Genomic DNA, 24,766 nt, shown 5'->3' with positions numbered 1-24,766 from the left:
CTAGGAGCGGAGGCGTAATGCGGGGTCAGAACAACTTCTCCAGAGGGGACCCATTCCCAAATACGGGGGGATCTTCTAGCTCTGTCCCGCATCGTCATTCGAATTCTATTACAGAGGGACTTGAAGATATGGCTGCATCCATGAATATTGACCCAGGGGCATCCGTAAGTGCAGTTTACGGACCGGATGAAATATGAATCCGGATGTTTAACTCCCACTGACATGCTATCTTTTTTACCTTAGTTGAATGAGCTGCTCCGTACCTCAGAAGATTATATCCAGAGTTCAAAATTATCTCTAGCAAACGGGCAGCTGGATGTGGCATTCAACGACTATCTCCGAGCTTCAGAAATCACAGTCAACGCCATTCCCAACCATCCAGACTATGACTATATGAGACGCCAACATCCAGGGTGGAATGACAGGTTTATAAAATTACTGGCAGTAAGTTTCAGGAGAGGAACGGTGCTCTTGTACCAGGATGGAATGAAGTATACTAATATCTCTAGGTTATTCGATCGCAAGACGGGACTATGACGAGTGTGAAGCAGTCGATCGACCAAAGCAGAAAGTCCCCCAACGGCCATCAAACAACCTCCCCCCCCCCGCCGATGCTCCCTCGGATTCCCCCTGCCGATGCAGATTCTGTTGCTAGTTCATCTCTCTCTGTGCATCGTCTCAGTCAAATCCCAAATGAACCTCCACTTCGCATGCCCAGCCCTACCAGTTTCCAGTCGAAGCGGCCCGCATCTGTCACCCCAGAAAGCCTAACTATCGGTCAGCCAAGCGCCGAATCGAGACCGAGATCGGAGATATTTCCTCGCAAACCGGTCAGTTCAGAGCCCAGTGCCTCAGATACTCTCACCCAAAGGTTTGCAGAATTGAGAAGGTCTCGCGAACCTGGAATTTCAAATACGGTCGAGCGGAACGGCGCTCCCCAAGGCGGCACATCCTCCCAATCATCTCCAGAAGAACGGCCAGTGTCAAGAAGCAGCGCATTAAAACACCCCAGCTCAAAACCTTTTGGACCCCGTGATATGAGTTTATCGCAAAGACCACCTGCTGTGCCACCTAAAGTTCCTTTAACTACAACAAACCCTTCGCTTCCTCGTTACCCGAGTCCAGCGTATAGTCCAGTATGGACAGTCCCGTCACAACCACCGTTAAACCCACCCAGAACGTCAACTGATACTGCTCGCCCGGGTCTATCTCGCCAGGTATCGTCTTTTAATGGCGCGCCGAATGACAATCTAAACGGATATAGCAACGGTGACCCCCCATCTCGATCCCTGACCCCAAATAGCGTTTACTCGAGGGGGGATGCACCTAGCAGCTCTGCAAACATTCCTCTGCAACCAACTATACACCCAGATAGGTTATACGGCTATCTTCAGAAATACGAAGATTACTCATTGATGTCCGTCCCCGAGACAGGTTTGACACCGGCCATATTTACTCCAAGTCAATTATATGCATAGAACCCGTTGCGCTGAAAGAGAATGTGTCAGCCGAAGAGCTTGAGGACCGGCTGGTTCTCTCTCCAGAGGTTGAACAATCTCATTTCAGCAGAAGGAATGAGTTCGATTTGGTTGTCTACTATGATCAGAATACGCGAGAGGCTTCCTACCTTGCTGGGTCTCCGGCAGGTAGCAGCCTACCACATCTACGGGCCCTCTACGACACCTTATACGAATTCAACGCGTATAAACCCCTAAAGGATGGGCGGCAACCGGCTCTTTTGGTTGGTGGTATTGATGCGTGGGTCGATCTTGTTGGTCCTCACGCATTAGCTACTTCTAAAACAGCTGCTGTTATGAGCTCACTCCATGCTCGGAGGCCAGCCCAGGCTGCAGCCAAACCTCTTAGGCGTGTCCCCACTGCTAGCGCCAATTCCAGCTGGGAGGTAAGAAAGCGCAGGTTGCGAGAATATAAACCCCTTAACCCTGAGGAAGAACGTGTCTGGCTCGAGAAAGCTAGAAATGAGGAAATCGATCCCTCTACGTATGTAACAGAGGAGGGAGCTATTACAGAAGAACCTGACAGTTTCAATGAGCAAGAGGCCGCTAGCGCGTTCGTACATGACTATGAAGATTTCTTTAGGAGATTCCCCGAGCCCCATGATATTAGACAATCTATGGTTGGAGCACAGGCACAAGCCATCTCACCCCAAATTCCTCTATCTGACCCGTCCCTACCTCCGTCACTTTCTCGTCCTACGCCGGCACTTCCTCGACCCATCTACAGTGGCGTGGCTGAGGGTAGGAATGTTCAACCTCCTCTTGCCCGGCAATCATCCGCGTCTAAAACAGCGCTGTATGCCGCTAGCTCACCAATTGACCGCATGAAATTACCACGCACAGGCCTTGTTAATATGGGATCGACATGTTATATGAATTCCATCATCCAATGTTTGAGCGTTACCGTTCAACTAACCAAGTTTTTCATTGACAACCGATTCCATTCTCAAGTACAGAAAAACTGGAAGGGCTCACAAGGTATCCTGCCTGGTTTATTTGCGAACCTTGTACGGTCTTTATGGAAAAATGATGTCGAAGTTATCCGCCCTACATCGTTTCGAAATTTTATTGGACGGTTGAATCCCGAATGGGCTGGTAGCCGACAACAGGATGCAAAAGAGTTTTTCGATGTGCTTCTCGATTGCTTGCACGAAGATCTCAACTTGAACTGGAACAGGACACCGCTAAGGCCGCTGACAGCTGAGCAAGAAATGCGCCGCGAACAGATGCCAATCGAGCAAGTTTCAACCATTGAATGGAACCGATATTGCCATCGTGAATTCTCTTATATATCCTCATTATTTGCTGGACAGCATGCTAGTCGACTGCGCTGTCGTACATGTCGGCGTACTTCAACAACGTACGAAGCATTCTTCAGCATTAGCGTGGAAATCCCAACATCTCCATCATCGGGTGCAGGGGACCTCTACCAATGCCTCAACAGCTACTGTCAAGAAGAAATGCTTAGTGGCGACGAAGTTTGGAAGTGCCCACACTGTCGCTGCGAACGGGAGGCCACCAAACAGATCATTATCACCAGGGCTCCTCGTTTCCTCGTGATCCATTTTAAGCGCTTTTCTGTCTCCCGCTACCAACAAACACGAAAAATACACACCCCTATCAACTTTCCCATTACCGGCTTAGACATCACGCCCTTTATGGCTCCACCCGTCGGCACCTCAGCCCTCCTCAACGGAGGCGCCGATGGGACCAATAAAAAGTCCCAGCCGGAACTTGCAACCACCCCTCCCTATATTTATAACGCCTACGGCATTGTCCGCCACATAGGCTCCTCTTCCAGCGAGGGACACTACATATCCCTCGTTAGAGACGACCGCCGTGGATGCTGGCGGAAATTCGATGATCAACGAGTGACCGATTTCAACCCTTCGGGCCTTAGGCCAGCTGACAGCCTTCAAAATGATCAGGCATACCTTGTGTTTTATGAGCGAAGGCTAGCGAATTAGATATGATTTTTTTTTTCTTTTTTCTTCATTTTCATGTTAAGGCGTGAGCGTGCATCCTGAAAGAGCATGGACGGGGTATGATGTTATGTACGGAGTACTGCTTATAAATATATATATCTATATATATTTTTTCTCCATATTTGATGTATTTCTTCAGCGCTACGACCTGCCTTTTCGGCTCTTCTAATTCCCCGATTGTTTTATCTACCTACCTAGGAATACCGGGCTATATTTTTTCTTCCTCCACCTCCTCCTACGTCTTATTCTATCTATGCCCCCTTTGGATTAAGTGCCTCTCGCTCAGTTTTACCCTTTGGGCTCCCCCTTCGTTTTGTTAAAACATATATACTCCCGAGGAAGATTTTGCGTGTTTATGGTTACGTGTATATGTCTTAGATCCTGAGTTTTGCGGCTGGTCGCAACCTGCTTTTTCTATTCCCTTCACGTCTTTTCCCTCCTTTCTTATTTTTTCCCACCCCGTCGGGTTTCCTCAGCTCGTCTCCTCGATCTGCAACATGTACATGTCCACATGGTATTCGCATGGAATGGGCTACATATCCCAATTCTTTGAGCATCCTTCAAGTCACGACTGACTGTGTCAATCTTTTTCTTGCACCCCCTCACCACAAGGCGACGGTTATGTACACCTACTCAAATCCTAAACGAATCAATGGGAACTATGGATCTCTAGTCGCATCCTCTCTTCCTACTTTACATTGTGCAGAAACATGATGCTTCGTGATCACAGAGTCTACATGTGTCTAGCGCCCAGCACAGCCACAAATCAACTGCGAAATTGAAATGCAGCCACTTTTATGTGTCCACTTGATTGGTTGGCTAGCGCTCAATCCCCCGCATTAGCTTCGTATAGCTAAGCTCTGCGAGCAAGCAGTCACCAGGCAACTTCATTCATCAAGGTTAAAACAGCAGGGCTTTTTGGCGTCTGCGTTGTTGAGGGCGAATATCTCTCGACCACAGTGGCATGAAGTTTCTATATAGGGTGTGTGTACAACATATGTAAGGGAATGTTAGTGAGCCCATCCTACTGGCCGAGAAAGGTACTCTTTCCCAAGGACATCACTCAACCATGACACGATAAATACTCATAGGAAGCACAGGACGGAAAGAAGTCGATTCCCATTTATTCATTCATTTATCTATTTGACACGGCAAGTTACAAAATGCGGGCACCGGTAGACCCATTCTCTTGCTGCGGGGAGGTGAGCGAAGTCGACTCCGACTCACGCCGCACAGAATGGATCTGCTGCGCGCTCTGCTTCTGGATCCTGTGTCCCATCATATCATGTATGTATGGGTACAGCGCGTGCCGGACATGCTACGTCCGCCATGCGGAAGCAAAACATCACAGCCAGCTCATAATAGAAGCGAGTATCCCTCCCCTTCCCAAGAGGCGGCCGCGCAATCTATCACTCTCAGCGTCAAGATCGCGGCCATCACCGCACAATCCTCTCGTCCCGATTCCCCCAATGCTCTATGGGTCGAAATCCCAGGAGGGAACATTACATGATCAAGCTTCTAGCCCGCTATTCAAATTGAGCGCTGAACTTCGTCAGATGATTTATCGCAAGGTGCTGAGCGGGCATCAGTTTGCCATCATGCGAATCCGCAGCTATTCCGTGGCGAAGCAGGGAGGTGCAAAGGGTAAAGCAAAGCCTAGCCGATTAAGCCATTTAAAGTACTCAGCGGAGAGCGAACGGGGGCGGAAATTTCTCCAGAATCCCCCCTGGCTTCGGCGATACTTCGGTATAGTTGGAATTCGCCCTTCGCCTCTCAACAGGGACTTCGAGCCCAACGTACCCGGTGAGGAATTACTCCCGTTGGTAAAAAGCTGTCGCAGAATGTACGTGTATGTTGATCAGGCATCTGGTAAAGACTCGTGCCGATTCTCTCTAGTGTTCCCCTCTCCCCATTTATGTTTTTTATATAGATCCCCCTTCCCAATCAACTAACAACTAAAGAACAACAGCTACCTTGAAGCAATCGACCTCCTCTACTCCTCCAATACCTTCCACTTCTACCACGAGGACGACTTCCTCGCATTTTCCCGCTCCATCCTCCCCCAGCGCATGGAGAAGATTACATCCGTACACCTCCATTACTTCCCAGACTACTACTCCATAGCATCAAACCCACAACTCGTCCGCGTTATTCCATCAATGAGGGATCTACAGCTGTTGGATATTTCCTTCACAGCAACCTCGGCCCGGCGGCAACGTTCAGCCTGGTTCGATGATGATGATGATGTTACGAAGAAGGAAAGTGAAGGGCTTGTCGCTCGAAAACTGCGGGATTTTGGCGAGAATGTCCTCATCAATTTGCGGGTGGAACCACCAAGCGACGGCGATCAGCTGTCGGGTCGATAGTTGAAATTGAATCACCACGTTTACCCCCTCTAATGTGACGTATTGCGAAGATGTATTCTTCTATCCCCGGCAGCTTAACATGAAGTTACCTTCTGTGAGCGCAGCATACTAGCTTGGGCAAAAAGGGGGGAAACTATTGAGACTACAGAGTTCATGGACATGGCTATGCTATTAACTTTTCAAATCGCTATTTCGATTCCCGGGGTCAATTTTCTCCAGGAATTTCCCACCATCTTCTACCGAATATGTGTCTAGGCCTAGGTAAAATTGTCGCCTTTATAGGAGCCGTAGCTGCTGAGCAGTGTGGCAAGCAGCGTAAAAATTACATTCCCAAATCCCCGCCTGGGAAATCCATCGGAGAGGAAGGCATCGCTTGCCGTGATGAAAAGTTCAGCATTCATATTACTAAAAAATCATGGGTATATATCTGTCTGTACTATCTAAAAAAAGAGAAAACTTTGCCAGCCTTGCATTACCCTCCACGACGACGCAGTCAGTAACAATTTATGGAGGCACCTTCATTCACCATCCACCGTCATCATCATTATACTTATGAAGCCAAGAACAATCACATCCACAAAATAGCCATCCCAAAAGCCACAGCGGCCGGTAACGCAAAAAGTCCAAACCTAAGCCCAGCATTCCCTACAGCGGCACTCTTCGGTGCCACGTCATCGCCCGTCAGCCCCGTGGCATTATACGCCATGGAGATATTCGTATCTCGGGTTACGCCCATGAGTGCCAGGCCTGGGGCGCCATAGGTCAGGTTGAAGGAGATGGTTTGTCGGCCGTTTTGGGCGTTGAAGCCGGGGATTGCTGCGTGTTGTTCGCCGAGTTTGTCGACGATGGAGATGTCGGAGAATGAACCGGTGGAGAGGTTGAGGTCGTAGGTATACCTACGATTTGCGGGTGTCAGTAGCAGTGGAAAGGAAAGCAGGGGACCGAAAAGGTGGGGGGGGGGTTGGGTTAGGGGAGGAGATAAATAGAATGGTTCTCTACAAGGAGAAAGAAAAAGGACGCATACACTCCCGCTGGCAAATCGCCGATATAAAGAAGCAAATAGTTCTCGCCTGGCTCTGCGAAGTCCTTCCACAAATCCTCTGCTCAGAATATTGTTTGATTAGCCCTTGTACGTACGTACGTACGTAATAAGTGGTTTCAACTCTCTTATATTTATATAATGTGAACTTACCGCCCGTAACGTCCCGGCTAAAGGTAGTCTCTACCTCCCGCCTGACTCTCCCTCCACAGTTTGTGGAAAAGCCACTCTTCGGCCGGCGCCTGGCACAGTCCCATCCAACAAGCTTCAAAACATAGGACCTATCCGGGCCGCTAGTTCTCTTTCCGATACCGCTCAGATAACCTCCTTGGGTATTCTGTTGCCATGCTGGTACGCATATGCTTGTCCCCCGCCCGGGATTGCCTCCTTCTTTTGAGTTCGCTACATATTCCCCGCGTTAGAGAAAGAGGGCAATGCAAAAAAGGGAGGGGGAAAGGGAGGGTAGGGGTTTTTCTCTGAAAGAATCAAGGCTACTCACCAAATGGAAATTCATCACAAGTAAGCTGGAACGGGTGATTATTACTCAGCTGGCTTGCGGAGAAATCTATGAACTGATAATACTGGTTGCATGGCTTTCTCGGATTCGAAGGGTCGCAATCCACATTTTGTGGTGCTATTTTTTTTATATCATATATATGTCAGCCATGAAAGGATACTCAAGAAGATAAAAATTTCCGGGGAGAAGATTTTGGAACGTACTGCAGAAGTTGTCAGGGCATTTCCTCCCCCTATTATTGGCTCTGGCCTTCTCGTCTGGCTCGTACTTCAATTGCATCTCTTCCGAGATACAACCGTTATAGTCCTTCATGCCTATAGTATACGACATCCTTTAGGTTGGTCTTTTCCTTAAACACATACCATCATAAAAACAAAAAAATAAAATGGCGTAAGGGCTAATCACCGTCACACATGCTATTCATAACCTGCGCAAATATTCGTCAGCAAGATATGTCCCCCTTGTTACACAAATGTCGAAACAAAAAAAAAAGAGTCCAGCAAATTCGTCACTATCAATTACCTACCTCTCTATTATCAACGCACACTCTTTTAAACCCCCCCTTCCCATCAGACACCCGCATAATCTTCTCCTTGAACAGCATTTTCACCTCAGGAAGATTTCCCGGCGGCGCAGCCTGTCTCGGCCTATTGGTAGCAGCACAACGAGTCGCCGTCGCCGTGCTCGTGGACCGGGTTCTCGTCGACGATGTGCTTGCGGTTGTAGTCGTGCTTGTGCTCGTGCGTGTTCGAGTTGACGACTGGGTCCTGGTACGGGTGACTCGAGTCGAGCAGGACCCGTCAGCACCACATCTGCCTCCCGGCGGGCAGCAGTTCTTGGGACAGCAGAAGGTGCCTAGCGGGCAAGAGCCCGAGCCATCTGCGCAGCAGTGCTGGGTCTGCGGCCAGTAGTAATAACGCGTGCCGCAACATTCAGCGCCAGGAGGTCTGCATTTTGCAGGGTTGTTGGGACTTTGGACTAAGTCAGAATTAAATAAGTTAGGGAGAGGGGAAGTAAGCAAAGCAAAAAACAGAATCGAACAGAAGAAAGAGTCAAGTTGGAGGAAACCAGGAAGCAGCCAGGCAAAACCGCGAAATTTAACTTCCGCCCGCCCCTGGAAGCAGATTAGGAGAGGAATATTTGGGGAGGGGGGGGGGAGGGGGGGGGGAGGGGGGGGGAATTAAAATATAAATCGCCGTACTCCATGAAGGCGGCACGCATCGATATCTCTGGCGCTTTCCCAGCACGGCGTCGCCCAGTTCTCCTACGGGGGGAGTCTGCAAAGGCGCTATTCTCTCGAGACCAGAGACCAGATTTAAGGAGAAGCCAAGGTTGTCCGCCTTCGCATAGGTAACTCCCTCATAAGCGATATCTTGCGCCGGCACGGGCAGGCCCGTAAGGCAGAGCAGCAGAAGAGTGTAAACGCAGGGCTGGATAGCCATCATATAATATATATTGTATTGGGATAAGTAGTTTTACTACTTACTGTACGGTGGAAGATGAGGTCTGCCAGTCCAGTAGAAGTATATATATACATATATATATATATATATGTATGTATTTTTCCCCTCTGTTTTCTTGCAAAAAAAGATAAATATTTCAACGCGAGAATCCGAAGATGAGGCTCTGCTCAGTCTCCGCCTTGCAATCGACTTGACATGGTTCTTTAACTAGGTGAGATCCCCATGTGTGCTTGCTCGTATAACTGACAAATACCCTGATGGTGAGAAGCCTCGTGTTTGCTCGTGCTGTTCGTGCTTGGATTTTCTAAATAGTCGAGGTTTCCGAGGCCCAAAGTGATGAGAGAGAGAGAGAGAGAGAGAGCTTGTTTGTTTGGCTTCTGCCCTGCGATGCTGCACTGCCCCATCTCCCGTGCATATTTACTGTAGGGGGAGAGAGATATCTCGTGTGTAAAGAAGTGACGTCGAGGCAAAGCATCGCAGCACAGCCCTTCTTCTGACTTTGTTTTTCATTCTTTTTCATTTTCTTTCCGCCTAAAAGAACGACAGGAAGAAATAATAACAGGGTGAGAAACAGAGCAAGTAATAAGCAAATCAAGCGAACAGAATGAAATGCAAGTCAAAAATAATCGAAGAAACCACGTTTACGAAGAAAGTAGCAGAATCGAGAGAAGTAAAAAAAAATGGACATTAACTCCATCCATACAATAAACCCCCACCTCTCTTACAGCGCAGTTTTTGTATACAGCGTATGTCATGGAACAAAAAACAAACATCAATGATTTCTCAGCATTTTACAATAATAAAAACCACCTTCTACAAATTACAGAAAAAAGGAAGGGAAAAAAAACCACTACAGCTCATCATGTCCGCTCGGCTCATCCTCCTCACCACCAGCACCAGCAGCCCCATCCGCAGAGCCGTACAACTTGCTCGTGATCGGATATGCAACATTAGACAGTTTCTCCTTCTGCTCCTCGAAGTCCTCCGTCGTGGCCGTCGCGGCGTTCTCGTCGAGCCAGTCTGTGGCTTCCTTGATGGCTTCCAGGAGCTGTATCCAAAAAACACCGTTGGTTAGTATACAGAATTTCCATACTGGGGTAGTGGTAATTAGTGAAGTAGTCAAAACGTACCGTCTCCTTATCATCATCCGCAATCTTGCCGCCAAGTCCCTCCGCATCCTGCACCTGGTTCTTCAGGCTAAACGCATAATTCTCCAGCGTATTCCGGGCTTCAATCTTAGCCTTCATGGCCTTATCTTCCTCCGCGAACTCAGCAGCTTCAGCGACCATGCGGTCGATCTCGTCTTGCGAGAGACGACCCTTGTCGTTGGTGATGGTGATGGATTCGGCTTTCCCGGTGCCCTTGTCGCCGGCGGTGACTTTGAGGATGCCGTTGGCGTCGAGTTCGAAGGAGACTTCGATCTGGGGCACACCGCGGGGCGCGGGAGGGATGCCGGTCAGTTCGAATTTGCCGAGGAGGTTGTTGTCCTTTGTCATGGGACGTTCTCCTTCATCTGAGGGGTTGTTAGTATTGTACTTCTATGCTGAACAAAAGACACTAGATAGGGAAAGGAGATTATAACGTACAAACTTGGATAAGGACCACTGGCTGGTTATCAGCGGCAGTCGAGAAGATCTGAGACTTGCGGGTGGGGATGACAGTGTTACGGGGGATGAGCTTGGTCATGATGCCTCCAGTGGTCTCGATACCGAGGGTCAATGGGTTAACATCCATGAGAACGATCTCAGAGGCACCCTCATCTCCAGAAAGGACACCACCCTGAATAGCGGCACCGAACGCGACAGCCTCATCAGGGTTGATGCCCTTGGAAGCCTTCTTGCCGCCAAAGAACTCTTCGAGGAGAGCCTGGACCTTGGGGATACGGGTGGAACCACCAACGAGAACGATATCGTGAATCTCAGACTTCTTAACCTTCGCGTCCTTGAGCACCTGCTCGACAGGGCGGAGGGTCTTCTTGAACAGATCCATGTTCAATTCCTCAAACTTGGCGCGGGTCAGGGTCTCGGAGAAGTCCTTGCCGTCATGGAAGGCCTCAATCTCAATACGGGTGGACATCTGCGACGAGAGAGTGCGCTTGGCCTTCTCAACCTCGCGCTTCAGTTTACCCATGGTCTTGAGGTCCTTGGTGATATCGACGTTGTTCTTCTTGTTGTACAACTTGACGAAGTGGTTGATGACACGCTGGTCGAAATCCTCACCACCCAAGTGGGTATCACCGGCGGTGGCCAGGACCTCGAAGGCGCCGTTGTCGATGGACAAGAGGGAAACGTCAAAGGTACCTCCACCGAGATCGTAGACGATGATCTGGCGCTCATCACCAGTCTTATCCAGACCGTAGGCGATAGCCGCAGCGGTGGGTTCGTTTACGACACGGAGAACGTTTAGGCCAGCGATAATGCCTGCGTCCTTGGTGGCTTGTCTTTGGTTATCGTTGAAATAGGCGGGGACAGTGACGACGGCGTTGGTGACGGTCTTTCCAAGGTAGTTCTCGGCGATTTCCTTCATCTTGCCCAGGATCATAGCGGAGACTTCCTCAGGAGTGAAGCTCTTGTCTTTGCCGTTGACCTCAACCTTAACCTGGGGCTTGCCAGCCTTGTTGATAACACGGAAGGGGAAATGTTTCATGTCCTTTTGGGCGTCTTGGTCGTCGAATTTCCGGCCGATCAAACGTCTTTAAATTTAGAGAGAGAAAGCGTTAGTCAATCAAGAACATCAAATTACCTCATAAAACGAAAAGAAACAGTGAGCTACATACTTGATATCGAAAATCGTCCTCGTCGGGTTCGCAGCGTACTGATTCTTCGCCGCATCGCCGACCAGCCGCTCATCATCCGTAAAGGCCACGTATGACGGAGTAATTCTGTTTCCCTGGTCATTGACGAAAATCTCAACTTTCCCATTCTGCATCGCTCCGACGCAAGAATATGTCGTTCCCAAATCAATACCAATTACTGTTCAAAATTGAGATTAGGACACGTCAGCAATTGAAAACAAATTTTTTTTTTCTCTCCTTCAGAAAAATACCATACCAGTGCCATAATCCTCTTTAATGGGAGCTTGATCAGCGTCCGCATGTGCAGTCCCGAGCAGAGTTAGGGGCGCAATGAAGACGAGGAGGAGGTAGAAGACCGTTGTCCACGCGAAGGGCGAGGACGAAGCGTCCCGCCGCGACATTCGGGACATGGTGAATGTGTGTACTTTTGTTTTTCCTTCCAGAAAGGAGAACTGGGTTCTTGGTAATTATATCTTGATGTTGCAAGGGCTCCTTTCCTTTTCCCTGCCTTCTTCTAATCTCAAACGGGTGTGATTTAAAAAAAAAGCGAAGAATGAGCAAAACGGGGTGGGTATCTAAAGTGAAGTAAGGAGAAGAACAAGGGAAAAGCTTCAATTAAAAAAGAAGTTAGTTAGTTAGCTTCTTGCCTTCTCAAGCTAGCTAGCTTAAGGAGAGAGCACAGAGAGAGAGAGGGGGAGAGAGTGGGAGTGGGAGTGAGGAGAGGGGGATTGGATGAGAGAGAAGGATAGAAGAGGGAGCTTTGGTCGTAGCTATATATGAGGGTGAAGAAGAGAAGAAGAGAAGAAGAGGTTGAAGTTATCCCCAACAATCCGCCGTCGCTCGCTCGCTCTTAACAGTTGGCCTTTTCTTTTCGGACTTCACCCACTGCCCGCGCTAGGCCGCTTTGGGCCGCCCGGCGTGTCCCCCGTGCGGCTGTGGCAATTCGCGGTCTGACCACGCTCGCCCGTGCCAAGGGTCCATTTAAGGTTATTCCATCGCTGCTGATTGGCTGCAACGCATGACTCAGCAATGTCGCTGGAGGGTTCTGGTGTTTTCTGTCGTGGAAGTAGACGCCACGGGATGTGGCCGGAAGGTTTCTGTTTCTGCAATATAGAAAATGGTTAAAAGAGGACACTTCTTGGAAGAAAATGTATTCGAGACGGCTGTTGTGGACAGCCTGTCCACTTTGTGGTGTTTAGTTACATTCTTGTTCCTCAATTAATATTATTCATATCCATAATCTGTAAACCTGTCCTTTCTGTCGGATTCCCCAGAGCCAAGTCAAATATCTGTCTCATAAGTGAGACCGGCAATGGTTCAATCATGGCCTTCACTTCGCTATTGTTGGGGGGTTAGCTAACTATAACTCTAGCATTCCATATATTTGATCGCACCCAGGCTTTCTACCAAAATCACCCCGCAAAATGTCTATATATCATTATGTATCCCACCTCAATCATATCCATATAAATCGAGAGAAAAACAACAGCAGCGTAAAGAGAAAAAACCTCACTCCAACAACCCCGCCGCAACCGTCTCCCCCCCAGCCCTAAGCACAACCCTCCCAGGCGCCTCCAGCGGAATCGCCGCCTCCATCTCCACGACGACCCTCGCAACACTTCCCGGCCCCACAATCTTCGGCCGCTTCTTCACTGCCATCCCGCTCCCCTTATCCAGCAGCGCAACCAGTCGACTAATGCGCCCGGGCACATGCAACCGGCCCCGGTGCACGTCAATATGCATCGGCGTCAGATGATCAAACGCCAGCACCTTCGCCGTGAACGAGGTGATGTTCTTCACCGGCGCGGACGGACTACACAGGATATCTCCGATCCGCAGATGTATAGGATCGATATCTGTTAGGTGCAGGGTTACGTTCTGCCCCGCTACGCACCAATCGCTGGGTGTCTGGTCGACCTCCAGGCTCCGGATCGTGCACTTTTCTCCGCTGGGCATGGTGACAAGTTGGTCGCCGACCTGCAGGTGGCCGGCGTCTAGGCGGCCGGAGATGGAGAGCGGGTTCTGCACACCGCCGCGAAAGACGTCGGCGATGGTCATGCGTAGCGGCTTGTCAAGCGCGTACGTGTAGGGTTCTGAGGTGTCAAGTTCTTCGATTAGCGTCCTGCCGGTGTACCAGCTTGCGTTCTTGTCCTGGGCGCGCTGGGCGACGTTGTCGCCGCGTAGCCCCGAGCAGGGGACAAAGGATATGTTTTTCTCCTGGAAGCCGGCTGTGGTTAGGAAAGAGGAGATCTGTTGTTGGATCTCGTCGAAGCGGCCTTGGGACCATTCGGCTGCATCCATCTTGTTCACTGCCACGACTATCTTTTGTACGCCCATGCTTCGGGCGAGCAGCGCGTGCTCCTTTGTCTGGCCCCGAAGGCCCGATTCGAAGTTTCCAGTCGTAGCATCAAGGACCAGTACTGCGAAGTCAGCTTGACTGGCCCCAGCAATCATGTTGGGTACGAAGTCGCGATGACCCGGCGCATCCAAGATAGTGAAGTTGGTATTTTCCGTCGCGAATTGATTCGTAGCTATATCGATCGTGACCCCGCGCGCCCGTTCTTCTGATCCCTGATCCAGGACCCAAGCCAGCGCAAACGAGCCCTTGCCCATTTTATCGGCATCCTTTTTGTATTTATCAATAGTCCGCTGGTCAACGGCTTTTAGTTCATAAAGCAATCGTCCCATCAATGTACTTTTCCCTGCATCAACATGGCCTATAAAACAAGGAGCATAAATTAGCCGGGTCCTTTCCCCACCTTGTGTTCAGTAGAGTGGCCTTTTATAAAATTCCATACCGATGACAACAAAATTAGCAGCCTTCTTCTTATCCGACTTGCTATATTCAGCCAGCACATCGATATTCTTGCTCTTGACCTTCACCGTCTCCTGCACAGACAGCTGCCCAACGGCATCCGTCACATCATCAGTTTTGCTTGGCGACGATTTACTCGCAGCGGTACGTTTCGTTTTATTTTTATTGCCTGTATTTTTTTTACACAAACGGTAAAAAAAAGAAACACCAGAAAATGGTTAGGATTTTTTCTTTCTCTTTTTCTGTTCACCATCTCAACCTCAAAGCTTCACTTTTTAAAAATGGTTTAACGCGGGTTTGCTGTGCGAACTCCTGACAAACCTTTAGCTGGCTCCCGCGCCTTCATAACAACATCGTCCGGACTCGGTTCTGAAAAATCAAACGCGTTAATAAGACTCTGACCGAAAAACCGCATGACGTCGATATTATGTGAGATTGGTTTGCGTATAGGGACGTCATCGTGGTCCTCTCCTCCTCCAACTTCTCGCGCGCCGACAAGGACCATAGCAAAGGCTGAAGGCTCCGCTCGTAGGTTGGGCAGCTTCGAAGGGCGTTCTTCTTCCCGTTCCGTGGAATCCGCAGACAATGCTGGTGCGGCCTTCCTCTTCCCATTTGGGAGCGCGTCAGGTGGCGTGGCAGATTCCAACATGCCAGGAAGATCAGGGCTAGTGGGGAGCGGCTGCTTGGGCGACCTGTTCAAAGCCCCCTTTCCACTCCGCAACGGTAAACGGGCCGTCCGGGCCGACAAGGTGCCCTGCGATTTCCCACCGACCGCTAGCCTATCTAGTAGCGAGATAGGGGACTTTCGCTGGTCATCCGATACCATTGAGGATGCTTCACTGCCAGCTGCCGCCGCAGCCTTCTTCTCGTTATCCTTCCTCTTGCGCGCAGCTAGTGCGGCAAGTTTCGACACCTTCCCCGATGTCTCTTGCGCACCGCCGAGCAGGCCCAGGCGGGGATAGAGATGTTCAACAAGGATATCAGCTTTGCGGTGTGCGGGGATGTCCAGCCATGGCGAGTCCTTGAAGAAGTCGGCTGCGGAGAAGGATTCTGGACACGATGTGATGGGATATGGAGATAATGATGGAGCGGTTCCTGGAGGTGAGGTGCGAATTAGATACGGGAACTGTGTTTCTTTCTTTTTCTTTCTCTTTATATTTCCAATTTGGCCAAAAGTCAATAAAGGAAGAAAACTATTTGCTGCCGTGGATCAGTTGGTTTGGAGCGGAAACAAAATATTAAAACTAGACCGAACCTAGGAATTGAGGAACGTACTTTTGAATTGGATGTTCATATCCGCATCGTAATTTCTAACCCATCCATGACCGACCCAGCCGCCATATATATGAGATGGACGTCCCCCCACCTATCCTCTCACCAAAATGATAGGAATGCAGCAAAGATATTAAAAAGGAGAAATCCACTCACCCTTAACCTTCGCCTGGGGTTTCTCTTTCTTCGGCGTCTTGGGCGCATATTTCTCTATTCACCCAGGAGAACCAACCTCCAATTAGCCAAAGGAGAAATAGAAAAGAAATAGAAAAGAAAGAAAAGAAAACTCAACATACTCCGCAACCACCCCACGGCCTTCTCAACATCATAATAATAATACCAGAGCGCCTCCCAGATCTCCGCGTCGGAGGCCGGGACGAGCGGGGAATCTGCATCTAGCTGCTCGCGTACCTGTATCGTACCCAGCTGCATCTGCTCGCGGTCTTCGGGGGTCATGTCGTTACCGCCATGATTGTTGTTGTTGTTGTTGTCGTCGTCGTCGTTATCGTAGTCGGCACCGTTGTCGTGGGAGGCGCTGCCGAAGTCATCGTCGTCGTAGGCAATATTTTTGACGCGGCTGCGGGACATGGTCGGTGAGGAGATAAAAGGGGGTTAGAGGGGGTAAGAAGGGGAGGATTAGGAGGGGAGGGGGGAAGAGCGGAGATGTAAGCGGGATGTTTGTATATATGTGTGGTGTGGTGTGTTTTGCGGGATGCAGCACACGAGGGGGAGGGGTAAGGAGGGATGGTTTATAGAGGAAGGTGATGGGGTTGTTTAGGTAGCGAGGGAACTGGTTTTTTCCAAGAGGATTTGATGCATGTATCTTCCTTCTCACGTTTATTTCTATTAATTGCAAGATAGAAAGAAAGGGGAGCTGGTGGTGTTGGTGTTGGGAACGAGGGAATAGATGGACAGAGTTCGGCGAGACCGCGATGATGTCGTCGGCCAAGTCAGTTTGGTCAGTTTGGTCAGTTTGAGAGAAGCACAGCACAACAGAACAAGAACAGAACAGGTTATCACCACTAGATATATCATATCATATAGAGCTGATGTCTTAATGGATGGTATCAGTAAGTTCTGTAGTTATGTTAATTATAATAATAACACTCACTGATCATTATGTACTGTACTCCGTACCCAGTTTTGTTTTGACTTTTCTGATTGCTAACATCTCTTCTTCTTCGCCTTCAACTAGTTACCAAACACAAATGAATCAACAAGCAGATATTCCACCCAGCACGGTCTGTATGTCAATACATATACATATATATATATATACTGACAAGTGATATGGCATCCTCTTTTTCTCTCATTATATCTGCTGACGCTGGAATAATAATAATATATACAGTGTGTGTCACAATCACGTCAACTCGGGGAAACTTCCCTAGAATGGCAAAACAAATCAGCACTGCCTAATTGGCTGATTCCAGCTCAATGATATCAGAGCATTGGATTGGAACAAAGAAACAGCATGCAAAGGTTCCAAGGATGAATGCGCTCTGAGCCAGATGACGGTAGAGAGGGAGATCCGCCTGCACTGTGAGCTCTTCTGGATGTCCCGCGTGGATTTCACATGGGGATTTCGCTGTTCAACCGGCAACATCTGTAGCTCCAGCTATTTATTGTCCTAGCAATAGCAATGGGAAGAATAAGCAGCTATTTCGGTGCAGTGTTGCAGTTAAGTATTATCTTTATTATTAGGAGGAGTTGACATCTTCTGCGGTAGAATCGCTGTACTCACCTAGCTTTGGCTTTCATCTCCCCAAGGGATGTGTATAGAAACTGTTGCAGCTGGATGAATGCCAATGCGCGCGCTGCTATTCGCCCGCGCTCTGCTCGGTTGGATCGACGCAGAATCCTAATACAATGTGTATAAAAGTATTATTTGATTATTATTATTATTTCAAATTATCGTGGATTAAGTTAGTTATTATTATTATTTCATTGTTCTATTATTATTCTTATTCATCATCTCGATTTAAGTTGCCCTATTTATTATTAACTTAAATATTTATCCTTTTACTTTTTTTCTGCTGCGGCTGACAGGTTGACCCTCTCTCTCTTCTTATACTTCCACCGCACCGCACCGCCTAAATAAATATTTATCACCAACCAACCAACCATCTATCTTCTCTTCAACTTCATCCTCTCAACTTCAAACCTCCTCTCGCCGTCGCCCCCCTCGCTCCCATTGACCAACGTATACACCTCCACCTCCAATCGCCCGCCATGTCTGACACCAAGGAATTGACCTTCACGGAGCTCGCCGAGCACAACACCAAGAAGGACCTCTATGTCACCATCCACGACAAAATCTACAACGTCTCCAGCTTCGTCGATGAGCATCCGTACGTCCTGGTTTCCTTCCCCGTTACTTCCTGTCTCTTCACCTCTTCCCCATCTCCCCCCGTTGGATTGTGGATTGGATTCAATTGGACGAGGTTTTGTGGCATGCACACCGCAAAACTCCGTGGCCAGCTCGGTCCTCACTCAATCAACCTCGTTCTTTGATATCTCTATCCTTCTCCTTACCTGTATTCCTACATTTACATCACAGAACTAAACTAACCAATTCCCCACCCAACACATAGAGGCGGCGAAGAAGTCCTCCTCGACGTCGGCGGCCAAGATGCCACCGAAGCCTTCGAAGACGTTGGCCACAGCGACGAGGCCCGTGAAATCCTCGAGGGCCTCCTCATCGGGAAACTGAAGAGAATAGTGCGTGTCTCTTTTTTATTTCTTCTCCCATTTCTCTCCTCTGCTTCCTTCTCTTCCTTCTCGCAACCCTCGTCGTCTTTTCCGCAAAATTTTCAAAGACAAAAACACAAAACCATGACAAATACCCGACGACGGGAGAAAAAAAAAAAATCACATCATTCCCGCCGCACACATACCCGTCCCCTTCCCCACGCCCGGCCCAGATCCAGATCCAGATCCCAAAAACCATCAAGACTAACCCATACCCTCCCAACAACAAACAGCCCGGCGACCCAGCCCCAAAAGCCCAATACCCCCCCGCCTCCTCCTCCACCAGCGGCACCCAAGCCAGCAGCGGCCTCGGTGTCGGTCTGTACGCCATCCTGATCCTCCTGGGCGCCATTGGATACGGCACCTATCAATACCTGCTAGAGAACGGGACTATTAAGGCATAGATTTTCATATTGATATAATTTAATTTGATTTGAGTTTGTTGAGTTGGTTTTCGGGTTTCTTCTTTTTTTTTTTCTTTTCTTTGTATGAGTGTATGTGTGTGTGTTGAGTGTGTGAGTGTGTGTGTTGATTTATTGATTCACTGTTTTTTGCTGGGGGTTTTTACTTCTCAACATATATTTTGCGTGCGCGCGATCGTTTTTATTTAGTGTTTTGTTTTCAGATATTTTTTATTTTTTTTTGATTTTTATCATATCTTTTTTTTTTCTTTTTTCCTAAGAGGGGGAGAAAATTATAAATGAGTGCATGTACTTTTCCTTTTAGAGAGCTTCTTTCTTTTGTTCCGCTTTTCTCTTTCTGAAGTGCATTGGCATGTAGGGAGGAGGGAGACGGGGTTGAGTTGAAGAAGGAAGAATAAATGACATACAGACAAGAAAGAAGGAAAGAAACGAAGGCGAAAAGAAGAAGAAGAAAGAAACAAAAGAAAGAATTCAAACCATGAAAGCCATCCTCATCTACAGTTTCGTTCCTATCGAATGTTCTTCTGATACATAGTTAGTTAGCTATATCTTTTGCCTTCTCTCCTCTCCCCTCTTTTTCTAGTCTTTATACTCCATCCCCAAATTTACCCCTACGCTCTTTTTCTCTTCGATCCGATCTGTTGGGGAGTCGGAGTCCTATAGAACCGCATACTATCTATCTATCTACCCAGTCTTCTTTCTTGCTTTTATATTTATTTCTCTTGCCTTTTCGCTGTGGTACGTGCATATATATAATATTAGATATTTAGATACATTCTCCGTTCAAGTCATTGAACTATTTAAGCTGATGAGCATTATCCGATTCAATCAATAATCAATAATCAGTCAATCAATCAATCAATCAATCAATCAAAAAAGAAAGACGATGGAACCTTTCCCTTGACAAGACCACCCCCCTCCCCTCCCCTCCCCCAATCCCCCAATCCCAGTTGCCATTAGCTATGCAAATGCATTATTTTATCGTGCACCGCTTCCCAATTTCTCCGGGGGGGTAGAAGATAGAAGACATAAAGGGTCCAGTCCGGTCCGAGCGGGAAAATTGTGCGGGGGATGTAATAATTAGGTTGGTTCCGCGTTGCGGCTGTAACATGCCTCGGCCCAGGACATGTTAACGAAGGCGTTGCATGGTTATGTTATGTTTTATTTGTTATTTTTTTAATTTTTTTATGGTTGGGACCGTTGAATTGCGAGAATGCCTACTAGGCTGTAGCTCGGTACGAGGCAGATGCTTAAGGATGAATGGGTTGGTCGGTTGGATTTCTATGCTGCCTTGTGTGGCTTGCGTGGACTCGTGATTTTGGATGCATGTGCGCTACATATGGCGACCTGTGAGCGGCGCTCTATTATCGCCGATTCGGGGAAGTACGGAGTAGTTATAGTTGTTGAATTAGTTTTGATAATAATAAATGAGTTGAGCGTTGGACATGTCATGTTGCGGTTAGGAGCTTGGCACGGTTGAAGGAAACTTCTCGTTTGGCGATTGCTCGAGTAGCCAGGTGCAAAAAAGGGGCGAGATTAGACTTAAGGTGATATAAATCTATTTACTTTTCCACTTCTTGTAAATAAATAAAACATATATTAAAACGCGGGATTCTAAGGCCATAAGACTATATAGATCCAAAAAGAAAAAGCAAAAAAATATATATATCCAAAAGGAACAAAGGAATGCACCAACAAAAAGAAAGAAAAGGAACTCGGCGGTTAACTCTGTAAAACCTACACTGCCTTCGAGAACCCAATCTCCACCAACCGGTCAACCGGTACTTTGAGCTGCGACAGCTTCGTCCGCTGCTGATTCTTCACAGCCACAAATACCGTGAGCATCGCCCGGCGCACAAAGTTCGACTCCTCCTTGATAAACAGCTTGTCTCTGCCGATGATATATGTGATGGGCTTTTGGGTTATGGCATTCAGATCCGGGGGCGGGAGCAGCTCGTGCCTTGTTTTGGCGTGAATTGTTGACATGGGAATGCCTTCGTCGGATGAGGAGGGTGCGGGGAGCTGGATGGAATGTGGTGATGGTATTTTATCTTGATGATGAAAGTCAAGGTCGCGTTGGGGGTCGGTAGGTGGGCTGGTGCCGTCGCTGGATATCAGGGTTTCCAGCTCATCTATCAATAATTGCTCGAAGACGTTCCAGTTAATGGTATCGCCGTATCCGAGGCGGAGGGTGACGCGGTATACTCCGCGGATGGCGGTTGCGGAGCTTCGAAACCGGTTTTTGGGGACAACCTACGTTGTTTTTATTTTTTAGCTTGTTCCCCATATTACACAAAATTCTTTGAGCATCTGGTAAGTGGGTCATACATGATATTTAGGGATACGGTTGATATGTAATAGAACTGTTATTTCATGAGAAGCCTCAAATTTCCTCAGGAAATGATCAAAAACCGGAGGAGAATTCAAGTCAGTTTCAACGAGGAATATTCCGATTCCTAATAATAACGAGGGGTCATGGTTAGATGGGTTAGGCCAGCCACAGTGGATATGATAGGGTAATACCTCTGATTTTCTTCACTTCTAGATGTCTGGCTCCCTCGCGTATAAACAGCGTCCCGCTGGTATCTGCAAATACCCTTGCTCTTGATAGCGAGGAGTCATCCCTATCCGCTTCCAGCTGGCATTCTTCACCATAATTCCAGGTGAGCAAGGTGCTCGAGAGAATTGCAGCCATTGCAATAGTGAACCAGCCACCAGATGGAACCTTGTACAGCGCAGATGAAACGAACAAGGCATCGATGCACAAGAAGAAGAAAAATATGGGCATGACGATCAGGACGTGGACATTCCAGATAATGGTCGATACCAAGGCGACGAGCCAGGTGGTAATAAAGCCAACCCCAACGACACATGTTCCGTAGGCATTGCCTAGTTTCGTTGTCTATTGAGAAGTTAGCAAATCGCCGAAATCAAAGCCGTTGGGGTGCTGAGGTTCACCGTTTTAAAAACTCCAGTGACGACGAGCGCAGCAAGCATCATCAACCAGTTCGCCCAGGGGATATAAATCTGGCTGGGAATTCGCTTCGAGGTGTGTACAGCCCGGATTTTGGGCAGATATCCCATGCGAATGGCCTGGGACATTAGCTGAAACGTCCCCGTAAGCATGGCTTGTGACGCAACAATCGAAGTCAGGATCGAGAGGAAAAAGAGAGGCCAGTACATTCCTGGGGGCGCTGATTTGAATAGTGGGTTCGCGATCGCGTCTGGGTGGGTGCTGATGAAGGCCGCTTGACCGCAGTATGTGAGGAGCAAGCAGGGAAATGCAAAACAGAGCCACGAGACCCGTATTGCCCTGGTTGGAGAAAAATTTTCGTTTAGCACTAGTGTATGTAAAAATGAATGTTGCCTCCAGAATCAGATCGGAACTTGCTTGACTGAAAATGCGCCTAGGTCGGCAAATAGAGCTTCGACGCCTGCCTCACTGTTAACTGATGCTATTTACCACCTAGTGACTGAGCGCGGTTAAATTTACCAGTGAAGCAAAGAAGGACGCCTCCAAGCGACTTCCACCCTTCCAGTTTTCTCCGGAAGAGGTAATTAAGTCCCAGCCATGGAGAAAAAGCGCGTAGGACGGAGGAATCGTAGGCGAGCAGGTTCTTTTTTATTTGGTTGTCAGCATTCGGATAAATCCAGCAGCAGAAGGTGGAAACATACATAGACACCTGAGATAACATTGAACGTTAACCATACGATAACAATGGGTGCAAAGAAACTACTCAGTTTAGACGTGCCGAACGGCTGTAAAGCGAAGAGGATAACGATCAGGATACAGGCAATGGCTACCACAGTATGGGTTGCAGTACTGGGAGCTGCAATTTGGATCCCTTCACCAAAAAATCAGCCAATGTGTCCGGAACATGATATCGAGTGGATTTTGCATATATCATCATACCTTGTACAGCTCCAAGGATGGATTGTGCAGGAGTCAAAACGCCGTCTAAATGAATATCCATCAGCAAAACGGAACGCAATTGTAGGTATCCCAAATTATCGAGTGGGTACCTGATATCACCATGCAAACACCAAGCACGGCGAGAATTTTAACGACCTTCTTTGCGCCAGAGCTCCTCTTCAACACCTTCATAGCTTTTAGATTAAACGGGCGTAGCGGTTTCTCGTCGCCATTTACAGTGAAGTCTGATGCATCCCGGTTCTGGTTATCAATATCGACCTACGCTTACAATATATATATACAATGTATATATACACGTTAGCCTGACATCCCGATTTCCTTACTCTGAGGACCATGTTCCGAATCTAAGAACTAACATAACGTCGTATGAGTGAGAAGAGGGCAAAAGAGCCCCCTTCACCCTTATCGTTCGCACAGAGAACGATCCCGACGTATTTAATCGTCGCAATCAGTATCAGTGCCCAGACTATGAGGGATAATACTCCGAGGAGGTCATCGAGCAGCGGGGCTGTTGGAAACGTCGAGGAGAAAACATAGAGCGGGCTGGTGCCAATGTCACCGTAAATTGCACCTATCGACTGATATGCCAGCCTTTCGTATCAGGGAGATTAGATATGGTTGTTACGGTCGTCCAGAGGTACTGTAGATCAAGGAAGCGGAGGAGAGAGAGATACGAACCACATCGACGCCCAGCCAGTGAGTTCCTAATCGCAAATATATCATGAGCTTAAATGAATGATTTAAAGTAAATATAGATTGGTAATAATCCGCGTACCGTCTTCCCATGATCGAGGTGGTCTCCGCCATCGATAGCGAAGTCTGCGATTCGAGAACCTAACCCGTAGGAATCCCGATCGAACCGGATGCTATCTCTCCTATAGAAGGAGTCTTCATTGTCATTATCGCTCAGCCCTTCCCCTTCCTCGTCGTCGCTGTCCTCTTTATCGTGGTGGTGACCTCCCTGAACTGTGCCTTTGTCGAAGTTGTCACCGTCGACTGGTAAATAGCCGCTAGACATACCTCCCTCAGCTTCCAACAACCGGCGATGTCGACCCTACACTTTCTCCTTGTAGAACCTTTTTTGATAAAACGTACACGCAGAGGTCTTTCTGATGGTAAAAAAAAGGAGTTTCTAGGTCCGTGAGCTTGATATTTATGGATCTTTGGGTGGGGTCTGGCCGCGCATACGGGGTTGGAGCTAAGTGGAAATTCAGTACTAATACCGGAGCCCGAACAATACCGAACCCAATTGCAGGGCCTTTGTCCCTATTAAAATACAGGGCTTGCACCTAACTGGTCAATCAAATGTTAAGGCACTAAGCCCCCTAAGGTAACCCCGAACTTCCGGATAAGGGCTCTGCGGCAATGAGCCAACTAGCCAAGCCGGATCTCCCTGGTAGCGAGGAATTTACTACGGGGCCGGCCTAGGTTCGGCGACTGTAAGCAAAAAGCCCTCACAGACGATACGCAGTTAGAAATAAAGGGAAACACAGTTAACTGCTTTATTCGGGAGATCCTGAGGAATATTACTATATATACACATCAGTAACTAAGAATTATGAGGACACCCATTATCCAATTGCTGTTTCATACTGGAGTTGTCTACGAACCATCAAAGATAAAAATTTACCGGAGCGCAGAAACTGAAACTGGTTGCCTCAATAACTGATCCCCGTCACCCACACCACATTAATTTGCGTTCCAAACATCATACTTTGTAGCTCAGAGTATACCGCAGCTAGCAGGATCAAAAAGGAAAATAAAAACTCTGAAACTGAGAGAAAGTCAAACGTATTAGTAGACTTCTAATCAGAGCATTATGCATGGACCCATAATTTCGAGCTTGTCAGCGCATACACCATTGGATCGCATAAACTCGAGGCCGTACGTG

The 24,766-nt window shown here is 48.1% G+C and overlaps 7 protein-coding genes across 7 annotated transcripts; 3 read left to right on the top strand and 4 right to left on the bottom strand.

Annotated features, from left to right (window-relative positions):
• Window positions 1–17: 17 nt before the first annotated feature.
• On the top strand, window positions 18–3,484 carry BDBG_02133 (ubiquitin thiolesterase; the record flags this gene model as incomplete). The annotated part of the gene is made up of 4 exons (XM_031720663.1): window positions 18–164; window positions 244–444; window positions 510–1,434; window positions 1,479–3,484. 4 exons carry the CDS (start codon window positions 18–20, stop codon window positions 3,482–3,484), a joined length of 3,279 nt encoding a protein of 1,092 aa, XP_031576893.1.
• Window positions 3,485–4,665: 1,181 nt separating this feature from the next.
• Window positions 4,666–5,868, top strand: BDBG_02132 (uncharacterized protein; the record flags this gene model as incomplete). The annotated part of the gene is made up of 2 exons (XM_002627415.1): window positions 4,666–5,345; window positions 5,472–5,868. 2 exons carry the CDS (start codon window positions 4,666–4,668, stop codon window positions 5,866–5,868), a joined length of 1,077 nt encoding a protein of 358 aa, XP_002627461.1.
• Window positions 5,869–6,436: 568 nt separating this feature from the next.
• On the bottom strand, window positions 6,437–8,869 carry BDBG_02131 (uncharacterized protein; the record flags this gene model as incomplete). The annotated part of the gene is made up of 8 exons (XM_002627414.2): window positions 6,437–6,764; window positions 6,893–6,968; window positions 7,061–7,309; window positions 7,407–7,541; window positions 7,628–7,738; window positions 7,830–7,851; window positions 7,951–8,402; window positions 8,626–8,869. The coding sequence occupies 8 exons, from the start codon at window positions 8,867–8,869 to the stop codon at window positions 6,437–6,439; spliced, it is 1,617 nt and encodes a 538-aa protein (XP_002627460.2).
• A 107-nt stretch (window positions 8,870–8,976) lies between these two features.
• BDBG_02130 (glucose-regulated protein) lies at window positions 8,977–12,506 on the bottom strand. The gene is made up of 5 exons (XM_002627413.2): window positions 11,938–12,506; window positions 11,664–11,859; window positions 10,474–11,579; window positions 10,018–10,400; window positions 8,977–9,935 (listed from the first exon to the last, which is right to left on the bottom strand). The coding sequence occupies exons 1-5, from the start codon at window positions 12,089–12,091 to the stop codon at window positions 9,738–9,740; spliced, it is 2,037 nt and encodes a 678-aa protein (XP_002627459.1). The 5' UTR covers window positions 12,092–12,506; the 3' UTR covers window positions 8,977–9,737.
• A 684-nt stretch (window positions 12,507–13,190) lies between these two features.
• On the bottom strand, window positions 13,191–16,356 carry BDBG_02129 (elongation factor 1-alpha; the record flags this gene model as incomplete). The annotated part of the gene is made up of 5 exons (XM_002627412.2): window positions 13,191–14,398; window positions 14,480–14,665; window positions 14,818–15,591; window positions 15,925–15,978; window positions 16,065–16,356. The coding sequence occupies 5 exons, from the start codon at window positions 16,354–16,356 to the stop codon at window positions 13,191–13,193; spliced, it is 2,514 nt and encodes an 837-aa protein (XP_002627458.1).
• Window positions 16,357–17,650: 1,294 nt separating this feature from the next.
• On the top strand, window positions 17,651–19,810 carry BDBG_02128 (cytochrome-b5 reductase). The gene is made up of 3 exons (XM_002627411.2): window positions 17,651–18,119; window positions 18,363–18,489; window positions 18,753–19,810. Exons 1-3 carry the CDS (start codon window positions 18,001–18,003, stop codon window positions 18,921–18,923), a joined length of 417 nt encoding a protein of 138 aa, XP_002627457.1. The 5' UTR covers window positions 17,651–18,000; the 3' UTR covers window positions 18,924–19,810.
• Window positions 19,151–24,226, bottom strand: BDBG_02127 (potassium uptake protein). Its single transcript, XM_031720662.1, has 12 exons — window positions 23,651–24,226; window positions 23,554–23,579; window positions 23,232–23,466; window positions 22,965–23,133; window positions 22,855–22,899; window positions 22,617–22,786; window positions 22,435–22,558; window positions 22,333–22,375; window positions 21,900–22,254; window positions 21,465–21,843; window positions 21,270–21,397; window positions 19,151–21,194 (listed from the first exon to the last, which is right to left on the bottom strand). The coding sequence occupies exons 1-12, from the start codon at window positions 23,891–23,893 to the stop codon at window positions 20,679–20,681; spliced, it is 2,433 nt and encodes an 810-aa protein (XP_031576892.1). The 5' UTR covers window positions 23,894–24,226; the 3' UTR covers window positions 19,151–20,678.
• Window positions 24,227–24,766: the final 540 nt, after the last annotated feature.

Source organism: Blastomyces gilchristii, assembly GCF_000003855.2.
Source record: "Blastomyces gilchristii SLH14081 genomic scaffold supercont1.3, whole genome shotgun sequence".
Classification (NCBI taxonomy): domain Eukaryota; kingdom Fungi; phylum Ascomycota; class Eurotiomycetes; order Onygenales; family Ajellomycetaceae; genus Blastomyces; species Blastomyces gilchristii.
Note: the sequence above shows the minus strand (reverse complement) of the source record. Positions and strands in the feature narration are given on the sequence as shown.